At 34.0% G+C, this 24522-nt stretch overlaps 1 protein-coding gene across 4 annotated transcripts in view; it reads right to left on the reverse strand.

Moving 5' to 3' along the window:
- DPYD (dihydropyrimidine dehydrogenase) overlaps positions 1-24522 on the reverse strand; it is an 845662-nt gene that overhangs the window by 379459 nt on the left and 441681 nt on the right. For 2 of the 4 annotated variants that reach the window (XM_079105431.1, XM_079105430.1), the window contains one exon: positions 18277-18441. The exons of 1 other annotated variant lie outside the window; for it this stretch is intronic. In XM_079105431.1, the coding sequence (XP_078961557.1) occupies positions 18277-18441 (165 nt within the window). Of the gene's footprint in view, positions 1-15076; positions 17603-18276; positions 18442-24522 lie in introns of those variants that run through there. One more of the 4 variants, XM_079105433.1, reaches the window with a different exon arrangement.

The raw sequence follows: 24522 nt of genomic DNA on the forward strand, positions 1-24522 counted from the left end.
CCTTGAGAAAAACAGGAAGCGTTTACCATTGGCTGTATGATAATTAGTTCAGCCGCCTAGCGCGTGGACAGATATATCTTACATGTATGCTTGAGCTTGTGATCCCTTGACCTTTAATAGGATTGGATAGACATATCTGATTACAATTGCTTATGCCTGAGACTGCTTATATATTGAGGGTGTTATCCAAATAAAGCGGAAGCTGCTTCATGAACTTCTGAAGAGTACATGTCATTTGTCCCGCTGGTCTGCGGCAAGCGGCAAGTGGTGGCTAGTGGCAATGGTGTCCCCAAACCTTTAGGAGAATACATTAGAGCTGAGTTCCCCTAAAACACAGAACACTGCCTGGTATAAAAAAAAGCAATGGGCTGGGGAGATGGCTCAGTTGGTAGAGTGCTTGCTTTGCAAGCATAAGACACTGGGTTCAATCCCCAGAAGCAAAAAAAAAAAAAAAAAAAAAAAAAAGCAGAATTAAAATAAAGTGATATTAAGTAAGCAAGACTACGGAACATCCCTCTCTGCTCTTTAGAGTATGGACTTGATTTTCATTTTTTGACATGGTCTGGGTATGCAGTTTGTTTACATTGCCTCTCAGGGGCTAATTTTACCAAGAAAGAGCCTAAATTCAATGTGTTGTCATCATTCCAGGCATCTTTTCCATGTGGTTCAATGTGTTTGATACTGATGCTATTCTTCCAAATCACTACCCTTATCCAAAGGGCACACTGGCAAATTACAAAATGAAGAGGAATTGGAGAAAGTGTATATTGTAGCCAGTTAATGCTTGTATAATGACTATTTAAAAGGGTTTCATGGATTTTCTTAGGATTTTCCTTTTACTGAATGACATGAACCTCCAATATTTTAATCTCCTACAAAGCCGAAGCTTAAATTTCCAACCAACTCTCCTTTTATTTCTTAATACTTCATGAGGTTATTTTTAACTTCATGTTAATTCCTTTGACTCAGTATAAAAGTCAGGATAATCAAAATGCTAAACAATATTGTGTAGTGATAGACAGGTGGCTTGGAAAGTTGGTCAGGGGGTAAGAGCTGGATAACAGGTATTACCTGTTCAACCGACCTGGAATTAATTCCTAGGACACAACTCATGAAAAATGTTATTACAACTCTAAGTTGATCATATTTTTTGAACAGATTTATTGGATTATATATTCTATGTTATACATTATGTACAACATAATATGGGACGAATTGTTAACAAAATGTACAACAAACTCCATATATTTGTTGTACAAATTTATGTTTTAGTATTTGTATATACTTTGAGACCATTGTTACAATTAAGATAATGGACATGACTATTTTGCCAAGAAGTTTTCATGTGACTCTTTGTAATCCCTCCCTCTATATATTCATGAGGCATCTAAAGATGAAATTTCTGTCAATATAGAATTTTTTAATGGCATAGTGAAATATGTACTTTTTGTGGTGGGTGTATGACTTTCCACACTTCAAAAACTTATTTTGATATAAATGAATTTTAGTGTATATAAATTAGTATTTAACTATATTATATGCTGCAACTTATCCAATCCACTGGTAATGGAAACTTGGGCTGGTCTCAGTGTTTTTCTTTCTTTTTTCTTTTTCTTTCTTTTTTATTACAAATAAAGGACTATGAACATTCCCATAACAAGTCTTTGTATGGGCATATGTTTTGTAGTCTCTTGTGTAAATATCTAAAAATAGAAAATCTGAGTCATATGGTAGGTATGTTTAATCTTTTTAGAAACTATTAAACTATTTTTAAGAGTGGTTTTAGCAATGATGGTGTAGCTCCATATCTTCGCCAATATTCCTTATGAGTATGTATATGTGTGTGTATATATATATATATCACCGTGATTTTCACTAACATTTCTCTAATACATAACAAGGTTCAGCGCATTTTCAAGTGCTTGTCAAGTGCATGTAATCTTTGAAGAAGTTATGTGTTCAAAATTTTTGCTCAGAGCAGGGAGGGGTGTTTGCTTTCTTTTTGCTCAGTTTTGATAGTTTCTTAAAAGTTCTAAATTAAAGTGCTTGATTAGATACGATTTGTAAATATTTTCTCTCAGTCTGTGGTTTATTTGATTTTCTTAACAATAAATGTGAGGAGCAGAATTTTTAATTTCATTCATTTGAAATCACATTTATCATTTTTTATACTTTCAAGGGTGATGATTTTGTTAAGTATGTTTGAGAGAATTTTTACAAAGTCTCTTGTGTTTTCTTCAAGAAGTTTTAGAGTCTTACATTTTTCATTTAGTTCTGAGTATTTTGAATTCATTCACATATATCATGTAAGATATGAATCAAGGATTACTTTTTGTTGCATGTAAGTATTCAATTTTTCCAGCATTATTTGTTGAAAACACTGGATTTTGTCTTCAAAGAATTGACTTTATGCACCTTTGCAAAAATGAATTGTTCAAACAAATAATTCATAGATTGTTTGCAGGATTCTGTATTCTGTTCCATTGCTGTATTTGTCTGTATGCCAATATACAATGTCCTGATTACTGTAAGAAATGAATTAACTCCTGAATAATTAAAATAACGCTTGAAATAAGAATGCTTTAGACTTTCAACTTAGTTGCTTATGAGTTGTTTTGAAACAACTTTGTACATCCTTTGTACATCCATTTGCATAAATTTGAATTTGTGAATCAGCTTGTCACTTTCCACAGAAGAGTTTACTAGTGTTTTGATTGGCTTTGCACTATATCCACATTATGGAGACATGGCATCTTAACACTAGTGACTCCTCTGTCCTGTGAATGCAATATATCTATCCTTCCATTTATGTAGGCCATATTTAATTTTTCTCAGCAATGTACAAGTTTTCAGTATTCCTGCCTTTCACATCTTTTATTAGATTTTTCTTTTTCAAATATTTACCACTATTGTAAATACATTTATTTTAATTTCCAATTGTTTCTTGCTAGCTTATAAAAATACAATTGGTTTTTATAAGTGGATCTTATATTACTGGAATCTTGTTCAACTCACTTGTTACTTAAAGTAGTTTGGATAGAGAAAGGTCAAGTCTTGGAAGAAGCTAATTAGGCATTTATATCAGGTATAAAAATTAAGTTGGAAAAAATCTCAATAATGAAGATAAACAGTATTTTAATGAAATATTATAAAAAGTAAAATATCAAAAACAACAGACTATGGGCTAGCTGTTTGCGTCTGTAAATCAAGTGCTTTTCTTTGTTGCTTTTGGGGTAGGAGGGTGCATTTGAATTATCTACATTACCAATCATGTCATATATGAATGAAGACAGACTTCTTCTTCTGCAATATGATGGCTTTATTTATTTTTCTTACCTTATTGGACAAGACAGAATCTCTAGCACAATGGGAAACAGCAGTTGGTGAGAAAATATATTTTCATCTTGTTGCACGTAGGAGGAAAACATTCAATCTTTTACTATTAAGTATGAAATTAGTTGTAGGGTTTTTATTTTTTTTTTTAGATTCCTTTCATTAGACTGAGAAATTTTCCTTCTTTGTTTACTGAGATTTTTCCTTCTTCATTTATGAACAGATTTTTTTTATTTCTTCAAATATTATTTTCTCCTGGGTTTATCAAGATGATTATATAGTTTTTATGTTATTTGGTTTGTAATATGTGAACTACATTTTCAAGTGTTAAACCTATCAGAATTTCTAGGATGAACCTCATTTTGTTATCATGCAATGTCATCTTTAAATTAGTTGGATTAAATTTGTTTAAATTTGCTTAGAATTAGTGCATCTATGTTTGTGAGGAACAATAATATATAGTTGTCTTTTTCTATACTTTGTCGAGTTGTGACATCAGGATATTTGCTCCATAGTATTAGTTGGAAGTATTTACTCTATTTTACTTTTCTGCAGAACTATGTATAGAACTGGAATTACTTATTATTTTTATTTGTTCTTTTTATATATACGTGACAGTAGTGTATTTCAACATATTATACATACATGGAGTATAACTTACTGTAGTTAGAATCCTATTCTTGAAGTTGCCCATGATGTGGAGTTTCACTGGTCGTGTATTCATATATGAATATAGGGAAGTTATGTACAGTTCATTCTACGGTCCTTAATTGGAATTATACTTTCTTCAATGATTTGTGGAATCCACTGTGAAGATATCTGGGCTTGAAGTTTTCTTCATGGAATTGCTTTGAAGTAGAAGTTTAACTTCTTTAATGTTTTCTAGTGCTCCAGGAATAAGGTTTGATAATTTGGTCCAGTTCAACTAAGTTGATGAATTCATTTACATAAAGTTAATCATAATATTTTGTTATTTTCCTTTTGATATCTGTAGAATCTTCAGTGGTGTTAGCTTTCTCAATCTCTATGCTGATCATTGCTGTCGCTTCTGTCTTTTTTTTTTTTTTTTCAGATCAGTAAGGCTAAAGATTCAGACTTCTGAACATTGACTTTCTCTATTATTTGTTAGTTTTCTATTTCACAGATTTCTTCCACTAATCTTTATTATATTGTTTATCTTGGGTTTAATTTGCTCTTACTTTTTTTTTTTTTTTTTTTTTTTTTTTTAGCTTTTAATTGATAGAAGTTTAGGTGACTAATTTGAGCTTTTCATTTCTGATCCATGCATTTGGTGCTATCATTTATTTACCTTACGAGTAATTTCTTTTTTTTCCCAGTATGGAGGCACTTTGCCACTGAGCTACTTCCTTAGACCTTTTTATTTTATTTTATTTTTATATTTGGTACCAGGGATTGAACCCAGAGGCACTTAAACACTAAGCCACACCCCCAGCCCTTTTTTATATTTTGTTTAAAGACAGGATCTTGCTGAGTTGCTTAGTGCCTCGATAAAATGCTGAGGCCTTTGAACTCTGGAACCTCCTGTTTCAGTCCTCTGAGCTGCTGGGATTACATGTGGGAACCACCATGCTCATTTTATTTTTTGTTTTGAGACATGGTTGCACTAAATTGCTGAGGCTGGCCTCAAAGTTGAGATTCTCTTGTCTCAGTCTCCCGAGTCCTTGAGATTACAGGTATACACTATTGTACATAGCAAAAATAATGCTTTTATGGCATACCACAAATTTTGACATGTCACTTTAAATTTCATTAATTTCAAAATACTTTGTAATTTTTGATTTCTTCTTTTACAAGTTATTTAGAAATACATTATTTTTTAAAAATTTGAGGATATTATAAATATATTCCTATTGTCTACTAATTTAATTCTGTTATGGTCAAGAGTATGTACTTTCAAAGATTTGGATTATTTTTAAATTACTGAGACTTTATTCATGGGCCTGAATATGACCTATCTCTTGCTAAATATTCTGAAGGTTTCTGAAAAGACTGTATTGTATTGCCATTCAACAGCATGTTCTACAAATGTCAATTAGATAAGTTAATTGATAGTGTTTTTGAAATCTCTGATAGCTTCACTCTATTGTTCTATTAATTATTGAGAAGAAAGTCTGAAAATATCCAACTGTAATTGTAGGGTTTCCCATTGCTTCTTATAGCTCTATCAGTTTTTGCTTCATGTATCTTGAAACTCTGTTATTAAGTGCATAAACATTTAGGTTTGTTATCACCTCTGGGTGAATTGACCCTTTCATCATTATAAAACGAAGCTTTCTGTCCTTGGTAATATTCTTGCTTTCATATCTATTTTGTCTACTGTTAGTATAGTGAGATTTTATTTGATTAGCGTTAATATGGAATATATTTTCAATTGCATCAATTTTATCTTATTTGCATCCTTTTAATTTAAAGTCATGCGTTGTAAATGACATCAAGTTGAGCCGTTTTTTTTTTTACCCATACTGAAAATCGCTGCCTTGGTTTTTTCAATTGTGTCTAGACCATGTATAACAAGCTCATCGGACAGTTAGGTTTAACTCTATCACCTTGCTATGGACATTGTCTCATTCTTTATTGGTGGTTCCTCTTTATTGGGCTTCTTTTGGATTATTTTTATGACTCCATTTTATACCTACTGATTTCAGCTATAACTCTTGATTGTGTTATTTTAGTGGTGGTTTTAGAGTTTGCAGTAACTTAAGGTACTCTTAGAACATCTTTAAGTTGCTGTAGTGGAACTTCTACTATACTACTTCCAAGTACAAAGCCTCACATATGGAGCTAGCAGCCTACATCCGCAGACTTCCATTCCTCCCTCAAACTTTTGTACTACTGTCACACATTTCACCTTAACATATAACCCCCACACCAAATTATGTCATATTTTTGTTTAAATAACTAATTCCATCCTAAAATGAGTTAGATAATAAGAACAACAAAAACAAAGAAGCATATGTTTACCCATGTACATAACAACTTCTGGCTCTCCTCAGTCCTTTGTATAAAGCCATACTTTGATCTGGCATCATTTTTCTGCTCCCTGACACATTTTATTTTAACATTTTCTGTAGTGTAAGTTTCCTTTTATTGTGCTCAAAAAATTATTTATGTCAACTATATTTCTGAAAGGTTTATTGCTGGATTTTGAAATCCAGATTGACAGTTATCATTTTTATTTCCTTTGAGCACTTTAAATATGATGCTCCACTATGTTCTAGCTTGCATTGAGTCTGATGATAAATCACAGCAGTATCCCTTATTATTTGTTCCTCTGTGCAGAACGCATCTTCCACACCCCCAGTTGCTTTCAAGATTTTATCTATATCCTTGGTTTTATTAATTTGATTATGCTGTTGTTACCTTGGTGTAGTTTTCTTTATGTTTTTCAAGCCGGAATTTTGTTAAGTGTCTTATCTTACGCCACCCCTACTCCCAATGGGGGATGATGAAGGGACATTGTAATTTTAAGTAAAATTGGGAAATTTGGACTCTTAATTCTCCTAACTTGTTTTTCTGTGTCTCCTAATCTCCTTTGGGAACTCCATTTACATATATACTAGGTCTCTCCTAGTTTCCCAGTTCATTGATTGGATCTCTCTCACTCTTTCTCTCTCCTGTTTTGTTTTTAATAACTTTTATTGTACTAATCCTTTGTTCTGCAATACCTGATGTGCTATTCATAACTTCCAGTGTGGTTTTCATCTTCCTTGCAGTTTTCAAGTTTGATTTAGGTCTTTTATCCATCTTCTGTGTCCTTGCTTTTTGAACACTTAACAGACAATAACAGACTGGATGTAACTGTCTATTAGTTCTAGCATCATGTCAGATGTGGGATGGTTTAAATTTATTGATTTTCCTTTTATTGTGATTATATTTTCCTACTTGTTTACATAACAGGTACATTTTGAAACACATTATGAATTATATCTTGGTTGTTTCTAGATATTTTAGTTTCCCTATAAATATTCTCAATCTTTGTTATGGGTTGGAGTGAAATTACTTGAAACCCTGATCTTTCAGGTATGAGAGACATAGTGAAAGCAGTATTCAGCCCAGAGCTTGTAATTCTCCAATAGTGAATTAAGACTCTTATTTGCACTCTACCCAATGCTGTAGGGGTTTTCCAGTCTGGCTGGTGGAAACAGCCCCTGTTCCCAAATCCATGTAAAAATCAAATACTGTTCCCTCTACTCCATTCAATCAACTTGTTTCCTCAGTAGTTTACTACATGTCTGAGGGACTTATATATACCCTACTGCATACTCAAGAATGATCCTTTGTGGATCTAGGACTTTCTCTCTGCAGCTCTTCGCATTCTAGTACTCTATTTTCTGAATCCTTTTCTCTGGACTCCCACCTCCTTTGTTTTCCATCTCTGACCACTGTCCTGTACTGCCTAATGTTCAGGATCTTAAAACGCTTATTTTATCTGCTTTATAAGGTTTTTGTTGTTTCAGTTGGAAGGTAAAACCAGCTTCCATTACTCCATTTAGGCTTCATCTGAAATTTTCTTTTAAGGATCTAGGAAGATCCTGTCTCAAGAAAATATCTGGCTACATGATGACATAAATCAATAACAGAACTGGGAACCACAGTATGCATTCTGATTCATGTTCACTGTCCTCATTATGTAATTAACCACATTTTATTTGTTTTATTTGCTTCTATACTGATACCAAGAAAATAACTGTCAGTATTTCAGTGTTGTGTTAATGGGAAGCTGTGAAGTCAAATGAACAAATGGTAGTAAAGCAAGGAAGCATAATCAATAAAAGAAAAGACCGAAGATCTTACATACTACATGACATAAAATGAACATAATTCAGAAAAAAAGCATAAAAAGCATATTTAGTCAGTCATCAACTTTTTAATTGGTTAAGTATTTCAGAAGTATTACTTTTTATATAAACGATTACTACCCCAAATTTTTAAAAACCAATAATAGTTCAATATACTTCAAGAGCTACAAACATGCTATAACCTCTGACTTATTAATCTCCCTTTCATAATGTATCATCAAAAATTATTTAAGTAGGAATAAAGCTATAAAGCTAAATGAATGAAAACATTTTATGCAATATAATTTCTAGTAATGACTAACTGTAATGTGTCAAAATGTTATGCATGCTGTCTCATTTAATCTTTTTTTTAAAGTCTTTTGTTTTTTCTTTATTAAAAATCATAAATTTACATAGGGCAATGTTGTTTGATTCATTCTGTTACTTTTTTTTTTCCCTTTCCCTCCCACCCCTCCAACCTCTCTTTTCCCTCTAGTCCTTCCTTCCTCCATTCTTACCACCCTCCTTATCCCTAACCCTAACCCTAACGCTAACCCCTCCTACCCCCCATTATATGTCCTCATCCACTTATCAGCGAGATCATTCGTCCTTTAGTTTTTTGAGATTGGTTTATCTCACTTAGCATGATATCCTCCACTTTCATCCATTTGCCTACAAATGCCATAATTTTATCATTCTTTAGGGCAGAGTAATATTCCATTGTATATATATGCCACAGTTTCTTTACCCATTCATCAACTGAAGGGTTGGTTCCACAATCTGGCTATGGTGAATTGAGCAGCTATGAACATTGATGTGGCTGTATCTCTGTAGTATGCTGATTTTAAGTCCTTTGGGTATAGGCCAAGGAGTGGGATAGCTGGGTCAAATGGTGGTTCCATTCCAAGCTTTCTGAGGAATCTCCATACTGCTTTCCAGAGTGGCTGCACTAATTGGCAACCCCACCAGCAATGTATGTGTGTACCTTTTTCCCCACATCCTCGCCAACACCTATTGTTACTTGTGTTCTTGATAATCGCCATTCTAATTGGGGTGAGATGAAATCTTAGTGTAGTTTTGATTTGCATTTCTCTTATTACTAGAGATGTTGAACATTTTTTCATATGTCTGTTGATTGCTTGTACATCTTCTTCTGTGAAGTGTCTGTTCATTTCCTTAGCCCATTTGTTGATTGGGTTATTCGTATTCTTGGTGTAGAGTTTTTTGAGTTCTTTATAGATTCTGGAAATAAGCGCTCTATCTGAAGTATGAGTGGCAAAGATATTCTCCCACTCTGTAGGCTCTCTCTTCACATTACTGATAGTTTCCTTTGCTGAGAGAAAGCTTTTTAGTTTGAATCTATCCCAGTGGTTGATTCTAGCTTTTATTTCTTGTGCTATGGGAGTCCTGTTAAGGAAGTCTGATCCTAAGCCAACAAATTGAAGGTTTGGACCTACTTTTTCTTCTATAAGATGCAGGGTCTCTGGTCTGATTCCGAGGTCCTTGATCCATTTTGAGTTGAGTTTTGTGCAGGTTGAGAGATAGAGGTTTAATTTCATTCTGTTGCATATGCTTTTCCAGTTTTCCCAGCACCATTTATTGAAGAGGCTATCTTTTCTCCATTGCATATTTTTGGCACCTTTGTCTACTATGAGAAAATTGTATTTATTTGGGTTTGTGTCCATGTCCTCTATTCTGTACCATTGATCTACCTTTCTATTTTGGTACCAATACCATGCCGTTTTTGTTACTATTGCTTTGTAATAGAGTTGAAGATTTGGTATTGCGATACCCCCTGCTTTGCTCTTTCTACTGAGGATTGCTTTAGCTATTCTGGGTTTCTTATTCTTCCAGATGAATTTCATAATTGCTTGCTCTATTTCTGTATGGTATGTCATTGGGATTTTAATTGGAATTGCATTGAATCTGTATAGCCCTTTTGGTAGTATAGCCATTTTGACAATATTAATTCTTCCTATCCAAGAACATGGAAGATCTTTCCATCTTCTAAGGTTTTCTTTAATTTCTTCCTTTAGTGTTCTGTACTTCTCATTGTAGAGGTCTTTCACCTCTTTTGTGAGATTAATTCCCAAGTATTTTATTTTTTTTGATGCTATTGTGAATGGGGTAGTTTTCCTAATTTCTCTTTCTGAAGATTCATCACTTATGTATAAAAATGCATTGGATTTATGAGCATTGATCTTGTAACCCGCTACTTTACTGAATTCACTTATGAGTTCTAAGAGTTTTCTGGTGGAATTTCCAGGTTCCTCTAAATATATAATCATGTCATCAGCGAACAGGGATAGTTGCAGTTCTTCTTTTCCAATTCGTATCCCTTTAATTTCTTTGGTTTGTCTAATTGCTCTGGCTAGAGTCTCAAGAACGATGTTGAATAGAAGTGGTGAAAGAGGGCATCCCTGCCTTGTTCCAGTTTTTAGGGGGAATGCTTTCAGTTTTTCACCATTTAGAATGATATTGGCCATGGGCTTAGTGTAGATGGCCTTCACAATGTTAAGGAATGTTCCCACTACCCCAATTTTTTCTAGTGTTTTGAGCATGAAGGGGTGCTGTATTTTATCGAATGCTTTTTCTGCATCTATTGAAATAATCATGTGATTCTTAACTTTTAGTCTGTTGGTATGGTGAATGACATTTATTGATTTCCGGATGTTGAACCAACCTTGCATCCCTGGGATAAAACCCACTTGATCGTGGTGCACTATCTTTTTAATATGTTTTTGTATGAAATTTGCTAAAATTTTGTTGAGAATTTTTGCATCGATATTCATTAAGGATATTGGTCTGAAATTTTCTTTCCTCGATGTATCTCTGTCTGGTTTAGGTATCAGGGTGATATTGGCTTCATAGAATGAGTTTGGGAGGTTCCCTCCTCTTCTATTTTATGGAATACTTTGGGAAGTATTGGAATGAGCTCTTCTTTAAAGGTTTTGTAGAACTCGGCTGAGAACCCATCTGGTCCTGGACTTTTCTTTGTTGGTAGGCTTTTGATGACCTCTTCTATTTCATTGCTTGAAATTGATTTATTTAAGTTGTGTCCTCCTCATTCAGTTTAGGTAATTCATATGTCTCTAGAAACTTGTTGATGTCTTCGAGGTTTTCTGTTTTGTTGGAGTATAGATTTTCAAAATAGCTTCTAATTATGTTTTGTATTTCACTCGTGTCTGTTGTGATATTTCCTTGTTCATTCCGAATTTTAGTAATTTGAGTTTTCTCCCTCTTTCTTTGTTAGTGTGGCTAAAGGTTTATCAATTTTGTTTATTTTTTCAAAGAACCAACTATTTATTTTGTTAATTTTTCTGATTGTTTCTTTTGTTTCAATTTCGTTGATATCGGCTCTGATTTTAACTATTTCCTGTCTTCTACTACTTTTGGTGTTGGTCTGCTCTTCTTTTTCTAGGGCTTTGAGCTGTAGTGTTAAGTCGTTTATTTGTTGATTTCTACTTCTTTTGTTGAATGTGTCCCATGAAATAAATCTTCCACTAAATACTGCTTTCATAGTGTCCCAGAGGTTTTGATATGATGTGTCTTTGTTCTCGTTTACTTCTAAGAATTTTTTAATTTCCCTCCTGATGTCTTCTGTTATCCATTCATCACATAATAGTGTATTATTTAATCTCCAATTATTGGAGAAATTTCTGTTGTTTATTGTGTCATTTATTTCTAATTTCAATCCATTATGATCTGATAGAGTACAAGGTAGTATCTCTATCTTCTTGTATTTGCTAATAGTAGCTTTGTGGCATAAAACATGTTCTATTTTAGAGAAGGATCCATGTGCTGCTGAGAAGAAAGTGTATTCGTTCTTTGTTGGATGGTATATTCTATTCATTTAATCTTTACAACAACTTGTAGAGGTAGTATTGCTATCAGGCCGATGAAAAGTTGAGACTCAGAGTGTCAATAAATGGCAAGTCAGAGATTCAAATCCATTCTGATACTAAACTCTCTGTCCTTATCTCCTAGACAACATCAACTCCAGAAGAGTGAAAACAGATAATTGCTGGGATAAATGAACACAGACTATTTTACTCACCAATCCTAATTTTAATAATATCCATTACTATAATAATTTACTTTTTATTTTTGTTAAATTAGATGGATCCTTTAAAAGTTGAAGAAATGATATCACTAGATAATCTAAATTAAGATTCATCCTGGATTTGGGTGAAGAAGGGAGAACAGGAAGTCTCTATATTCTCTGGAATTAACTAACAATGGTAGAAAGTCTACCCCTGAACTCTCGTGTGAAAAAGAGAATCATCTCCAATGGATGTGCCAGCCTTCCATTTAGTAGCTACTCTAGCAATTTTCTAATTTATTTTTTGAAAAAATTCAGCATGAAGACAGATGCAGTGGTACATGCCTATAATTCCAGCAACTCTCAAAGCTGAGACAGGAGGATTGCAAGTTCGAGGCCAGCCTCAGCAATTTAGTGAGGTCATAAGCAACTTAACAAGATTATGTCTCAAAATAAAAAGTAAAAAGGGCTGGAGATGTGGCTCAGTGGTTAAATGCCCTTGGGTTCAATCCTGGTAACGTGAAAAATAAAATAAAATTAATTAATTATGTAAAATAAAAAATAAAAAAATAAATCAGCATGGAAAAGTGTAGAAATTGACAAAAATTGATAAGCTAAAAAAATTCAGCTGGAGCAAACCTTCTGAACAAGGACTCTTGTGTTTTATATAGTCTGTGATAAGAAAAATTAACAATTCCCTTGTACTGCTCATAGATGGGCTGACACCAGAAATACTATAGTTTCACCAGTTACTAAATTTTATTTTTCTAAACAACTCAAGTAACAAAAATACTAATTTCTAAGAGTGGAATTTAATTACAAATATTTCATAGGAAGGACCCCCACTTTTGCTGAGACTTCATGGAACTTGTAAGGCAATGCAGGGGTTATGTGGTATTGAATAGTCACTGACTAAGCAATAGCATCCTCATTACTTCAAAGGTACCTAGATCTGACGTGATCTCTCAACCTCTCTATTTTTGTACATAGGATTTAAGATGAGGCCAAGTAACAATTTAAACTTAGGTCCAAACCACATCTGTGACATTGTTTTCCATAGATAGTTAAGTCACTGCAAAGGAAAAACAGGTGGGGCTATAAAATGTCCTGAGCAGAGACCAAGGACAGGATGATTATTGACTAATTGCAGAAATTCTTTTTCAGGTAAGAAGATTTTTCTTTCTGAAGTCTGTATTTGAGACAGCCCGTTTGAGGGAGTGGGTAAGGAAATATTGGAATAACATATATTCTTAATTTCTCTGTTTACTTAGGGCCAAGTAGAACACCTCCTCAGTGTGTAATGAAAGATTCCAGGACTAGGGTCTTCACTTCATTAGCTGTGGGGTGTAGGACAGTAATGCACTATTTCTAAATTTTAACTTCTTCATGTGTTAAAAAAAAAAGGAAAAATCTGCATTTGTGCTTCGAAATAATACAAATACATGAAGCACACTGCCTGGCACAAGCAAAATGCTGTTAGCAAATACTTCTGAGATAGGCAGTTTATAAATGTTAAATAAATATTTCAAGGGCTTTAAATAATGCTGATTCTTTAGCAATAGAATCAATTTAGTCTTGCAAAAAGGAACTATACATACATACCAACATACAAATATACATACATACACATACCTACATACATAAAAATACATATATACACATACCTAGATGAACATTATTGTACTCAGATCAGAATTTCTGAAAAGACTAGGACAGTGCCTATGCATAAATACTTTTTCTTAAGCTTTGAAAGAGATTCTAATGTGCAACCAGAACTGCATTCTTCTTTGTTTTGTTTTGTTTTGTTTTTTCCTTTTTGGTACTGGGAGTTTAACCCAGGGATACTTTAGTACTTTAAAACTGAGCCACATCCCAGTCCTTTTTATTTTGAGACAGGTCTCAGTACTCAGTAAGTTGCTGAGGCTAGCTAGCCTCAAACTTGTGCTTCTCCTGTCTCCGCCTCCCCAATTACTGGAATTACAGGTGTGTGACAGACACCACACTTGGTTAGAACTGTGCTTTGTTTTGTTTTGTTTTGTTTTAATTGGCAAAATATACAGTTTTATTTGTATTATCTTGTCTTTAATTTTTCTTATTTTTTAAAATTTTATTGGCTCTTTTTAGTTATGAGTGACAGTAGAATCCATTTTGACATAATTATAAAAGCATGAAATGTATCTTGTTCTAATTCAGTCCCCAGTACCTTTCCTTCCCCTTTCCTTCCCCACCCTCTACTCCCTTCCCTCTATTTTTCTTCTGCTATTTGCCCATAGTTATTTTTTTAATTAATTTCTTGTGGCTCTATACAATTTTGAGATTCACTGTGGTTCTCACATATGTACACAGGAAAGTTATATCAGATTCATTCCACAGTCTTTTCTTTTCTGCTTCCTCCTCCCTTCCCTTCTTTCCCCTTTGTATACTTCACTGAACTTCTATTTCTTTTTTTTTTTATCCCTCCCACTGCCTTATTGTGGGTTAGCTTCCATATATCAGGGAAAACATTCAACTTTGCTTTTAAACCCTTGATAGAATAGTGGAAAGCCTTAAACCTGAATTCTTGAAAAAAAAAAAAATAGACTTCTCTTTGTACTAATATGCCACTGAAATTTAATATTGCCCAATTATGAATGCAACAAACTCTAGTAGCATTATTGATAATCTATAACTCTGCACAAGTAGAAATCACAGAAAGTCATTGTACAGTTGCTATGGATATCTCAAGCACTTAAGCTCACACTACACCAAAATTGCAGTAGTTAGTAAATCCTAGAAATTGTTATTTAATTCTTGAAGAATAAAATGCATTATGATACCACATTTTTAAATATTGTTTAAATTTTATTGTTTATAATTTAAATTTTATTTTTAAAAATTAGAAATCCTTCATAACCTTAAGAATTTTGTGATGCTTTCAAAACCACTATTCTTAAAAGAGGAGGCTCTTGGGCTTCCCCAGAGTGCCAACAGAGTCCATGATACACACAAAAGACAAAGGACTCTGTATTTAGTTAGAAGCTATTGGTCAAGAAAGCACCTTAAGGAATGCTGATGGGGATCAACTTCTTCAGAGTCATTTTGAAGCTAAATGTATGCAATGCTGATCTCTCAGTAATTAACTGAGAAAGGGTTTCAGTAGGAATGAGGTGATATTGTAATAGAAGTGTATTTACATATCAATTGTTCTTCCTCTATTAATTCCTCTAACAAAGCCATCATTTCTGTCTATCCTCACCAGCTGATTCACCCCTGCATCTCTCTACCTTTTCCCTAACACTTACTTTAGCTGCCATAAATGATAGAAAATATCAGCCTTTGCTTGCTAACTCAGTGCATTTAGACCAAGCGCAGAATGTATATTTCAGGTACAAATTTTCTCAAGCCTAAAATATATGATTTATATGATTTTTGCAATGGGAATGAAAGGATTCACTTAAAATTCATTTCTGTAAGCCCTAATTATACAGTATATTTCATAATAAGTTTTTCAAAAAATTTCAGCTTGGGAACAAAAACTGTTAGCAATAAGTTGTCACTACAATGATCGGGTGCCAAATTTAATTCACGGATAAATAAAAGGAAACCTTGAAAGCCAAGCAGAGGTCTAGTATGAATGTAGACATTGTTATAACTCTGTGATAGTTAAGAAACAGGCCCTTGCATGACATTTCTGAGGGTCTTGTTACCTTTATATTTAAGACACTCTTTAGCTGTCTCCTCTGGTTCATGGTCAACTGGTGTCTCCCAGCTGATATTAGCTGTCCTATATGCCCCCAGCACAATTTCTTTTTCAGAAATCTTAGCCCTTGCTTAGAAGCTGCCACAGTGGGTTGAATTATCCAATCCCTGTCATTAAAGGTGGCAGCCACGCACTTGAGAATGATGTGGGAAACTCCAGTGAGAGTGATAATTAAACTTGGAAAATGAAGGGTCACCTTCTTTCATTCAGCTCATTGGGTTTGGCATCAGAATAATTCCAAAACAGCAGGAGATATTCTCCTCTCAGCATGGCAATATCTAGGTGCACACCTATTATTTCTACAGGTTCAAATGGGAATGCCATTTTAATTGTATTTAAAATGTTATCTTTGATAAGGGGAGTAAAAATCTTAAAAATTTGTTTCAGGAATACAGAAAAAGACTGAAGAGTATAATCTAAATGGGGAAAGAATTAGAAACAAGAAAAGCATGCATTGTTTTCTCAGAAGAAAAAGCATTTAAAATAAGAAAATTGTTGCTAGGGAAATTGAAAAGAGCATTTAAATGTGTCTCTTCTTTCTACTTGACTGTGGAATCACAAAGCAAGGGTTTTTCATCTCAGCTTTCTTGTCCACTTATTGTCATTTCTTGGTGTCCACAGTTAAAACATCTTACTCTTGCTCAAGGGAGCACAGAAAGTATCATGTGATCTTAAGACAAGTCATTGGTGGGAGTTATTTTCCAGGAAAATGAATTTTTTTCCATTGACACATTGGGTATCACATAGCAATATTTCAGAAGTTATATTTCATTCTGTTCTGGTGTTACATTAAAAAGTAATACTGAATTTTTAACCGTAACCTAGGCAAGTGCTCTAGAGAATACTATTATTATACAGAAGCATGAATGTTAAAACAAAATGTCTAGTTCAAATTCTAACTTTGCCATATATTAGATGTGCAACCTTCGACATGTTACCAGACTTATGTGCCTCAGTTTCCTCATCTATGAACTAGGAATGTAATAGTATCTTACAATTTTGTTGAAAGATCAAGTAAGTTTAAGATGTATAAAGGTGTTATAATATTGCCTGGCATGGAGTAAGTGCTTACACATCATCATCATCATCATCATCATTATATTACAAATTGAGGACCTAGCATAGTACTTAGTACTATGGACCAAGATGATATATATACGTATATATTTCTTTTTCTAGTGGATCATTGTGTGTCCATGTTATTCTGAAATAAATTTCCCAAAAGATGTGAGTCCTTTAAAAATAATTAGCTCAGCCTCACTGTTCTGAAGAATTAACTATACGTGAAGGTAAAGATAAGTGCAAAATCAGGCTGAGAAGGTAAAATATTCAGAATAAGCAGATGCTGTAGATTTTAGATGAGCCTTGATAGTTCCCTCCATATCAGAAGGATTCCTATGTGATTATATTTTGTTTGAAGGTAAGAAAGAATCTTGAAACTATTAGAGCTGCCTTAAATAGAAAAATCTTGATGAGCTATGCAATAGTGTTCCATCTATGTTCCTTTGTAAGATTTTGCAGGTTATCAGGTTACAGGCAAATATCCATGAATTCATCAGATTTAAAAAAAATTATTATTAATAGGACACTTAAGTTGTTCTCTTTTGTCTTTGAAGGACATATATAGGAAAATCTCTTCCACAGCATAAACACACGCTATATTATAGCCCAAATCTCAACCTCCCTTCACTGCCAGCTCATTGAAAGAAAGAATGTGAGAGAGAAGTGGGTGTGTGTGTGGGAGGGAGGGAGAGAGAGAGAGAGAGAGAGAACAAATGATGTTAATGCCCTAACTGGACTACTGAAGAGAAAATACTATGTATTACATTTCAGCCTGATTTTACTACAGTATTTGTGCATAGTTCTTTAAAAAATAAAAGTTTCATAAGAGATGATTGACTCATTTAGTATAAGGATGCTAAAATCATTTGGTAAATTATCTCCTGCTGAAAAAATATAAATAAAGTACATAAGATATTCTACTTCAGCCCTAGGTTTATATTCAAAATGATTTATAGTCTGCAATTTCTTCCTAAGGTCATCACCTTCATAAATACCAGCCATATAGAGTGAAAACCAACTCAATAAAATGAGTATTTCATTTCTCTTCCTTCTGCTTATGTAGATACTTCTTCCATCTACATGAAGCCCATTTATAACAAAGCCTCACATTGTACGGATTTTTATGAGTTCTTGAGCTTCTTTTCTTTTTTATCTTTCTATGCATCAGCAAAGCAACTGGCAGATTCTTTAATAAAATATATTATTCACATTAATATTTATAAGCCTATGAATTGGATGTTTAAATAAACATTCACCAACTTACGCCAATTCTCTTGTTTCAGATGTTAAATCACACTTACATTGTCTGGAAAGTCAGCCTTTAGTTCAGTGACACTTTGACACCAATATGCAGCTGTTTTTTCACTGATCAGCTCAATATTCAGGAAGGAGCTTTGTCCAGGGCCATACATGGGGCCAGAGGTGGTTCCCCGGATGATTCTGGGTGAAACATTTGTCACAATGTCCTGATGAAAGAGTAAAGATATTGGGTCTCCTTTTGGCAAAAAAATACCGATGATCTTTATTATATACTCATTTCCATATGACAATATTTTAGCAAGCCCCTTTTCATGCATGTTTGTACAGAAGAATTTCTAACATACTTTAAATTACAGTGAGTATATACTACTTTCAAATGAAAAAGTTTTAAAAAAATGGCTAGCTTTAGCAAAATTAATTCCTTCCGTTCTAGGTTTAGCACAGTAAAAAAATATTTAAATTTATTGACATTGGTTTTGGGCATGCATATTTTAATGTTTGTAATTAAAAATAAATAAAAACATGATAGGTAAAATGAAAAAGCATCACTTCATCCTATTTAATCTGAATATCTCCAATCATAGTTTAACTATAAAAAGCTAATATTTGAAAAGAAAAAATATATAATTTTCCTAAAAAAATTCCAGTGTAAGTCAGCCAAGGAATACATATTATAATTACTGGCTCACCAAACATATTCTAACAAACTAGCTGGGTCAAATTATCTACAGAATTATAACTATACATTCACATTCAATGAAAAGAAAGTCACTTTTCTCTAGACTGAAATGAGAATATCAATAACTTCCTGATAAGTATAAACAGTAAACAGTAAAATTAACTTGCTTGTTAAGTGTAATTAACAATCCAGGACTGCTTCTAAAGCTGTATTAACAAAGAAGAGCAACATTCTTCTATTACTTAAAACCAAAAAGAAACAAAGAAGGAAAAATGTTTCTTTTGCCAACTTCCAATTAAAATTAATTTTGAGTAAAGGTCATTTAGTTAAGGATTTATCAGAATTAGTCTTTTAAGTACCCCTCCTCACCATCTTGTCACTTTTAGTGAGATAACATGAACCCCCATTAGTATATAGCAATTAAGGTCAATTTACATATTTTAATTAAGAACCACCCCATATAAAACAATTAGCGTAATAGGCATACTAACTGGATTTCATAACATTTGGACGTTTTTCCAACTAGATAGACAGGAAACCTTAATTAGCATTAATTAGTGCTGATCTGCATATGTTTGATAAGCCATACCCTTGCCACAAAAGATTATTTATTCCTGAATCTGCCAAATGCTACAGTTGCAGAGGATAAAAGGACTTTTCTTCACATTGCATGTTAATTTCTGGTAATTTACATTCACTTTTACATTTGAATTAGTATATTATAAAATAAATGGTATAAATGTTACAATAAGCCTCCTTAAATATGTACATTTTAGCTTATAGGAATTATGCCTGTTAATTTTTTACTAATTAAGCCATTCCATTTCTATTGTATTTGTGCACAACATCACCAGCCTTACTTTGATTCGCTATTGAGAAACCATGTTACACAATCTTAATGGATAAAATGACAAATAGAGTTGCTTCAGGAAGCTCAAGGCTGGTGGGTTAAATTTCCATCTTGCCAAATGCTTAAATGTGTGCTCTGCACATCTACAGGTGGCTCTGTTCAGTTCACCCAGTAGGTACTCTTAAGTTGTGACCATCTGAGATGATAGTTCTAGGAATGTTTCCTTCAAATGGGGCTGCTTTTGTTCTGTTCCTGTTTTCAAGACTCTTTAAGCCTTAGGGTACTCATTTTCTCTACTCTATCCACTACTCCAAATGCTTCTCGCTTCAGTAAGTCCAACCTATGCTGTGTTCCGTATATAGAAGTACTTGGCCAGTAAGGTAAGAAGAGTCTCTATTCAGTTTGACAAGCCATTAGCCCTGATGCTGGGTGGTTCTGCAAATGATGCAGCTCCTGATTGAAAGAACTGTTTTGAAAGATGTGGAAGCAACATTACTGGCTTATTCAACAAAACTGATTTATGTGTCAACAGCATCCCTACTTCCGCCCTTCTTAAGATTCTAGCTTAGTACCTTTGAGAAGCCTTTCTGATCTGTACAATTTCTCTGCGTCTTAATAGTACATACTGACACAGATCATCACAGTAATATATACCATACCTTTCACAGCTGGTACTCTTACTACCCTTTATTGTCTATTTTCTTGGCCAAACCTTCTACTAGTGTGTCAAATTTTTAAGGGAAGAAACTGTCCTTTATTTCCCATTACATGCCCTGCTGCCAGCATGATCTTTAGTAGATAACACAAGTAATGTTTCTTGAAGCCACCTAGACTAAATGCAAGGCACTAGAGTAGATCTCATCCTGAGGCATGGGAACCAAATGTATTTATTGCTGGCTCCATTCTGTTGCTGAATAGACAGGTAGTTTGGGTTTATATTCAAATTTCAGGTATAGGTAGTATGCTTATATCATTTCCTATTAGTGCATTCCTCTACAGTTGGGGTTCTTACTTGCTTCCTCTGATCCATCAAGGACCCCTTCTGCTATAGCTCAATTCAGTCCTCTGGGGCCCCTGACTGTGGTTAGATTCTGTATGGAGTGCTGTGCAGCAGAATGCCCAGTACCACACCCCTCCCATCCCAGCCTACTGTGATGTCTCAGTGGCAGGTTGCATGCTTGAACTTCATCATGCTACAGCCTCTAAGACCTTCCTGATTGCTGGGCCATATTGCTGGGTACAGTTGATCTCTAGAATCAAAATAGATGGACACATTTGGATACCATACCACTTCTAGTCTTTTCTGATTCACATGGATTTGCATTCCTAAATTGACCCATAGTAAGCTGGAGTATTTCTTAGCTGATAAGTGTCAGGATCTTAACAAGTTAAGTTTCATCTTGTGTCTGTGCCAGATACTAGGATCATGTTAATAGTTTGGATCTGGAATGTCCAGTAGAGACTCTCCTGGTGAACACTTAGGTGGTGCTTTTGGGAGGAAGAGCCCAGGTGGAAGAAGTAGGTTACTGGTGTGCTTTCAATGTTTTATATTGTTTCTGGAGGGTCTCTCCCTCTCTCCCTCTCTCTACTTCCCAGCTGTCATGAGGTGAGCAGCTTTACTCCACCTTATTCTCCCTGCCATGATGCTCAGCCTCACAACAAGCCCTGTGGAGCTAAGTGGCCAGGGACTGAAACCTCTGAAACTGTGAGCCCAAATAAATCTTTCTTCCTTTTTGGTTTATTTCTGTCAGGTATTTTGCCACAGCAACAGAAAGCTAATTAACACAGACCACAACGTGGTAGGTGAAGTAATTATTTTTAAATGTATAAAACATAAGACACAGGAGAGTTTCACTTATATCAAGAAAGGAAAAACCCCATAGTCCAGTAATTCTAAGCTGTATGCTATGTGAGTAACTCTCCAAATAATTATTATGCAGCAACCCACTGAAGTCAAAAGAGTCAATAAGATTCTCATGGAAGAACAGGTGTCTCTCAGCAAGGGCAAGAGGAGATCCCGGAGAGAAGGAGGAACTCATTCAGGACCTGCAGCAGGGTCCTGGGCTTGATGGATAAGAATTCCAACACACACCACTTCAGAGGCACAGATACACATTTATTGAGAAAAGTAGACTTCAATGGAGAATGTGGGCAATCTCAAGAAAGAGACATCTTTGGGGTTCAGCAAGGAATTGTACTCAAGGGAAAATGTGGGCCTCTCAAGAGAGACACACATTTTGGGGGTTCCCAGCTCTTCTTTAAAGGAAACTTGGTGAGGGGGAGGTATAGGGAGTACATAGGAATGATATCAGTCTGGTGATCTCTACATGGTTTATGGTGGTCTGGTCAATCTCTGAATTCATAGGTTAACATAGTCTTCATTATTTGATATAGATAGTGTTGGAAAGTCCCCTAAATTATAGTTTTCTCAAAATAATGTATTTCCTTTTAATCTACTTATTTTGATATTAATTAACAGTACACAGGTAGATTCATAGATCTGTAAGGAATTTGGAAGTAACAGGTCTAGGAAAGCGACTGGTTTAGGGAATGACAGGCCTGGAAAAGTATGCAGAACTTCTGAGTTAAAATCTTATTCCTGTCCTTCGTTTATAGTCTCTTTACTACCTGTTTCTTATTTCTTCTATCACACCTTCAGCTGACAAGATTTAATTGGAGGATAGTCAAGAAAAAGTTTCTTTCTTAAAATGTTCCTCCTTGCTGACCCTTAAAACCTAACATTCTACCATTAAGGGTTTTTCCTTTGTGTATTATGGATTGTGAAAGTTTATTGTAAATGTTTGAGTTGTTCTATTTTTCTTTTCTTTAACTCTGTGTTAAAATGTAAACATACTTTGAGAGGGATATCCATGATCTCCAAGCCAAGATAAGGAACAGGAAATAGAAGGCAAATCAAAGGGAACTTTTATCTACTTTATACTAGGAATGTTCACTCCTTTGTGCTGAGCTATTAAACAGGTCAGGTTTTCTTTCTTTAATTCAAGAAAAGTTAAAAAAAAATTGTTGATAACTGCCTACATTATAGCTACTGTGCAGAATTTGTTAACTATCAGTAAGTCCATTATTAACATCATAGACATTTTAAAATTCAGCAGCTTCCAAATTCAGCTAAAGTGGCAAAATTCTAATATGGCTACCCTGTAACAAATCAGTAATAGAAATTTTATAACAGGTTTTATTTTTCAAGTTGAGTCACATTTGCTACTACTTTGCCAAGAACTTCCTTTACTGATTCTAGAATTTTTTGAATTTTTAAATTAAGTGAAAGATGAATGAAAATGTAGGCAGAACCAATTATCCTTGGTCATATGATAAGAGTTAGAGTTTCAATAATTGGGCAATAACTTACTAAAGCTTTTGACCTGGGAATATTAGAACTTGAGTATGTTTCCATAAGAGAATATTTTGCTTTAATATTTAATAGTTAAGTCATATTAGTATTGCTTAAGGGAGATAATATAACAAAATAAACATATTCAAGAATAATTTGACTAGATAAGGGTTCATTCCTGATAATAAAGAAGATAAATTGCCATAGCCTTAATCCTCAGTGCATTAACAATTTTCAGATTTTAAAAATATATATATCTGTAGAGAAGGAGGTGTTAGGTGATATTTTTGTTCTATGTACCAGTCAATCAATGTAACTACCATTCTAAAACCACAAGTTGGTGACCTCCTAACATGTGAAATGATGGTAGTGATTTTTCAGCATGAATAAGGAGATTTAAATGGCAGACAACCTGGTCATATTTGCTTAATGAAACATACTAATATGATAAAACCATTTACTTGACCCCTCTGATCCTTAAAAAATAGCATAATGTTTCCATGGTTACTACTGAATCAAAATAGTTACAATGGCCACATGAAAATAAAAAGAAAACTCTGCAGAAGTGTCATAGCAAAAGACTAGAGAAAGAACTGGGGTCCAGCAAAATGGAATGAAAATGAGCATTAAAATTTACAAAGTAAATCACAGATATTTATATCACCATGAATACATTTTAGAAACATACTGTTCAATGAAAATGGAAATTGGTAGAAAAATCTACAGGATGACATCTAAAGCAAGTAAAACAAAAACAATACATTGTTTAGTGGGACACACTAATGTGATAAAACCACACATATAAGGCTAAAGGAGATGTCAGAGGAGGGTGGGAGCAAGGGGAGCTTTCTAAAAAGTATTAGTGACATATACTTCTAAAAATCTTTATTCTTGACTTGCAGAAGGGTGGTTCAATGAGATATGGAGTAGTAGAGTTTGTGTTGTTAGGAGTTATAGAGAAAGTCATATCAGTTTACCTGAGAACCTGTAACTTAAATCCAAGGGATATTAGTTACTTCTTTAATTTCCAAGAGTCTGCTATAAATTTATTTGGGGAGGGTTAACAAATTTTTAACTATTTTATCTATAAATCAAAATTTCAAAAATGAAAGATAGTGCAGGTCAAATTGTCTGCTAAAATATGTCCCTTTATAAGTAGGATTAAACACTACATTAGTCCTTAGCAGAGGAAAATCACTTTGCAAATAAGTCTAAAAACAAATATGATGTTATGTAATATGCTTCTCTTGTTATAAATTTGCCATTCTACTATCATGCAAATAGCAAAAATAAAATTCAACATTGGTCCATTGTCTAGGACAAGTCCACTTTTATGAAAATATTCTCTGATACTTTACTTAATGCACTAGAACTAGAATTAAATCGATTAATATTCGATTCTGCCC

Source organism: Sciurus vulgaris (genome assembly GCF_902686455.1).
Source record: "Sciurus vulgaris genome assembly, chromosome: 1".
In the NCBI taxonomy this organism is placed as follows: Eukaryota; Metazoa; Chordata; class Mammalia; order Rodentia; family Sciuridae; genus Sciurus; species Sciurus vulgaris.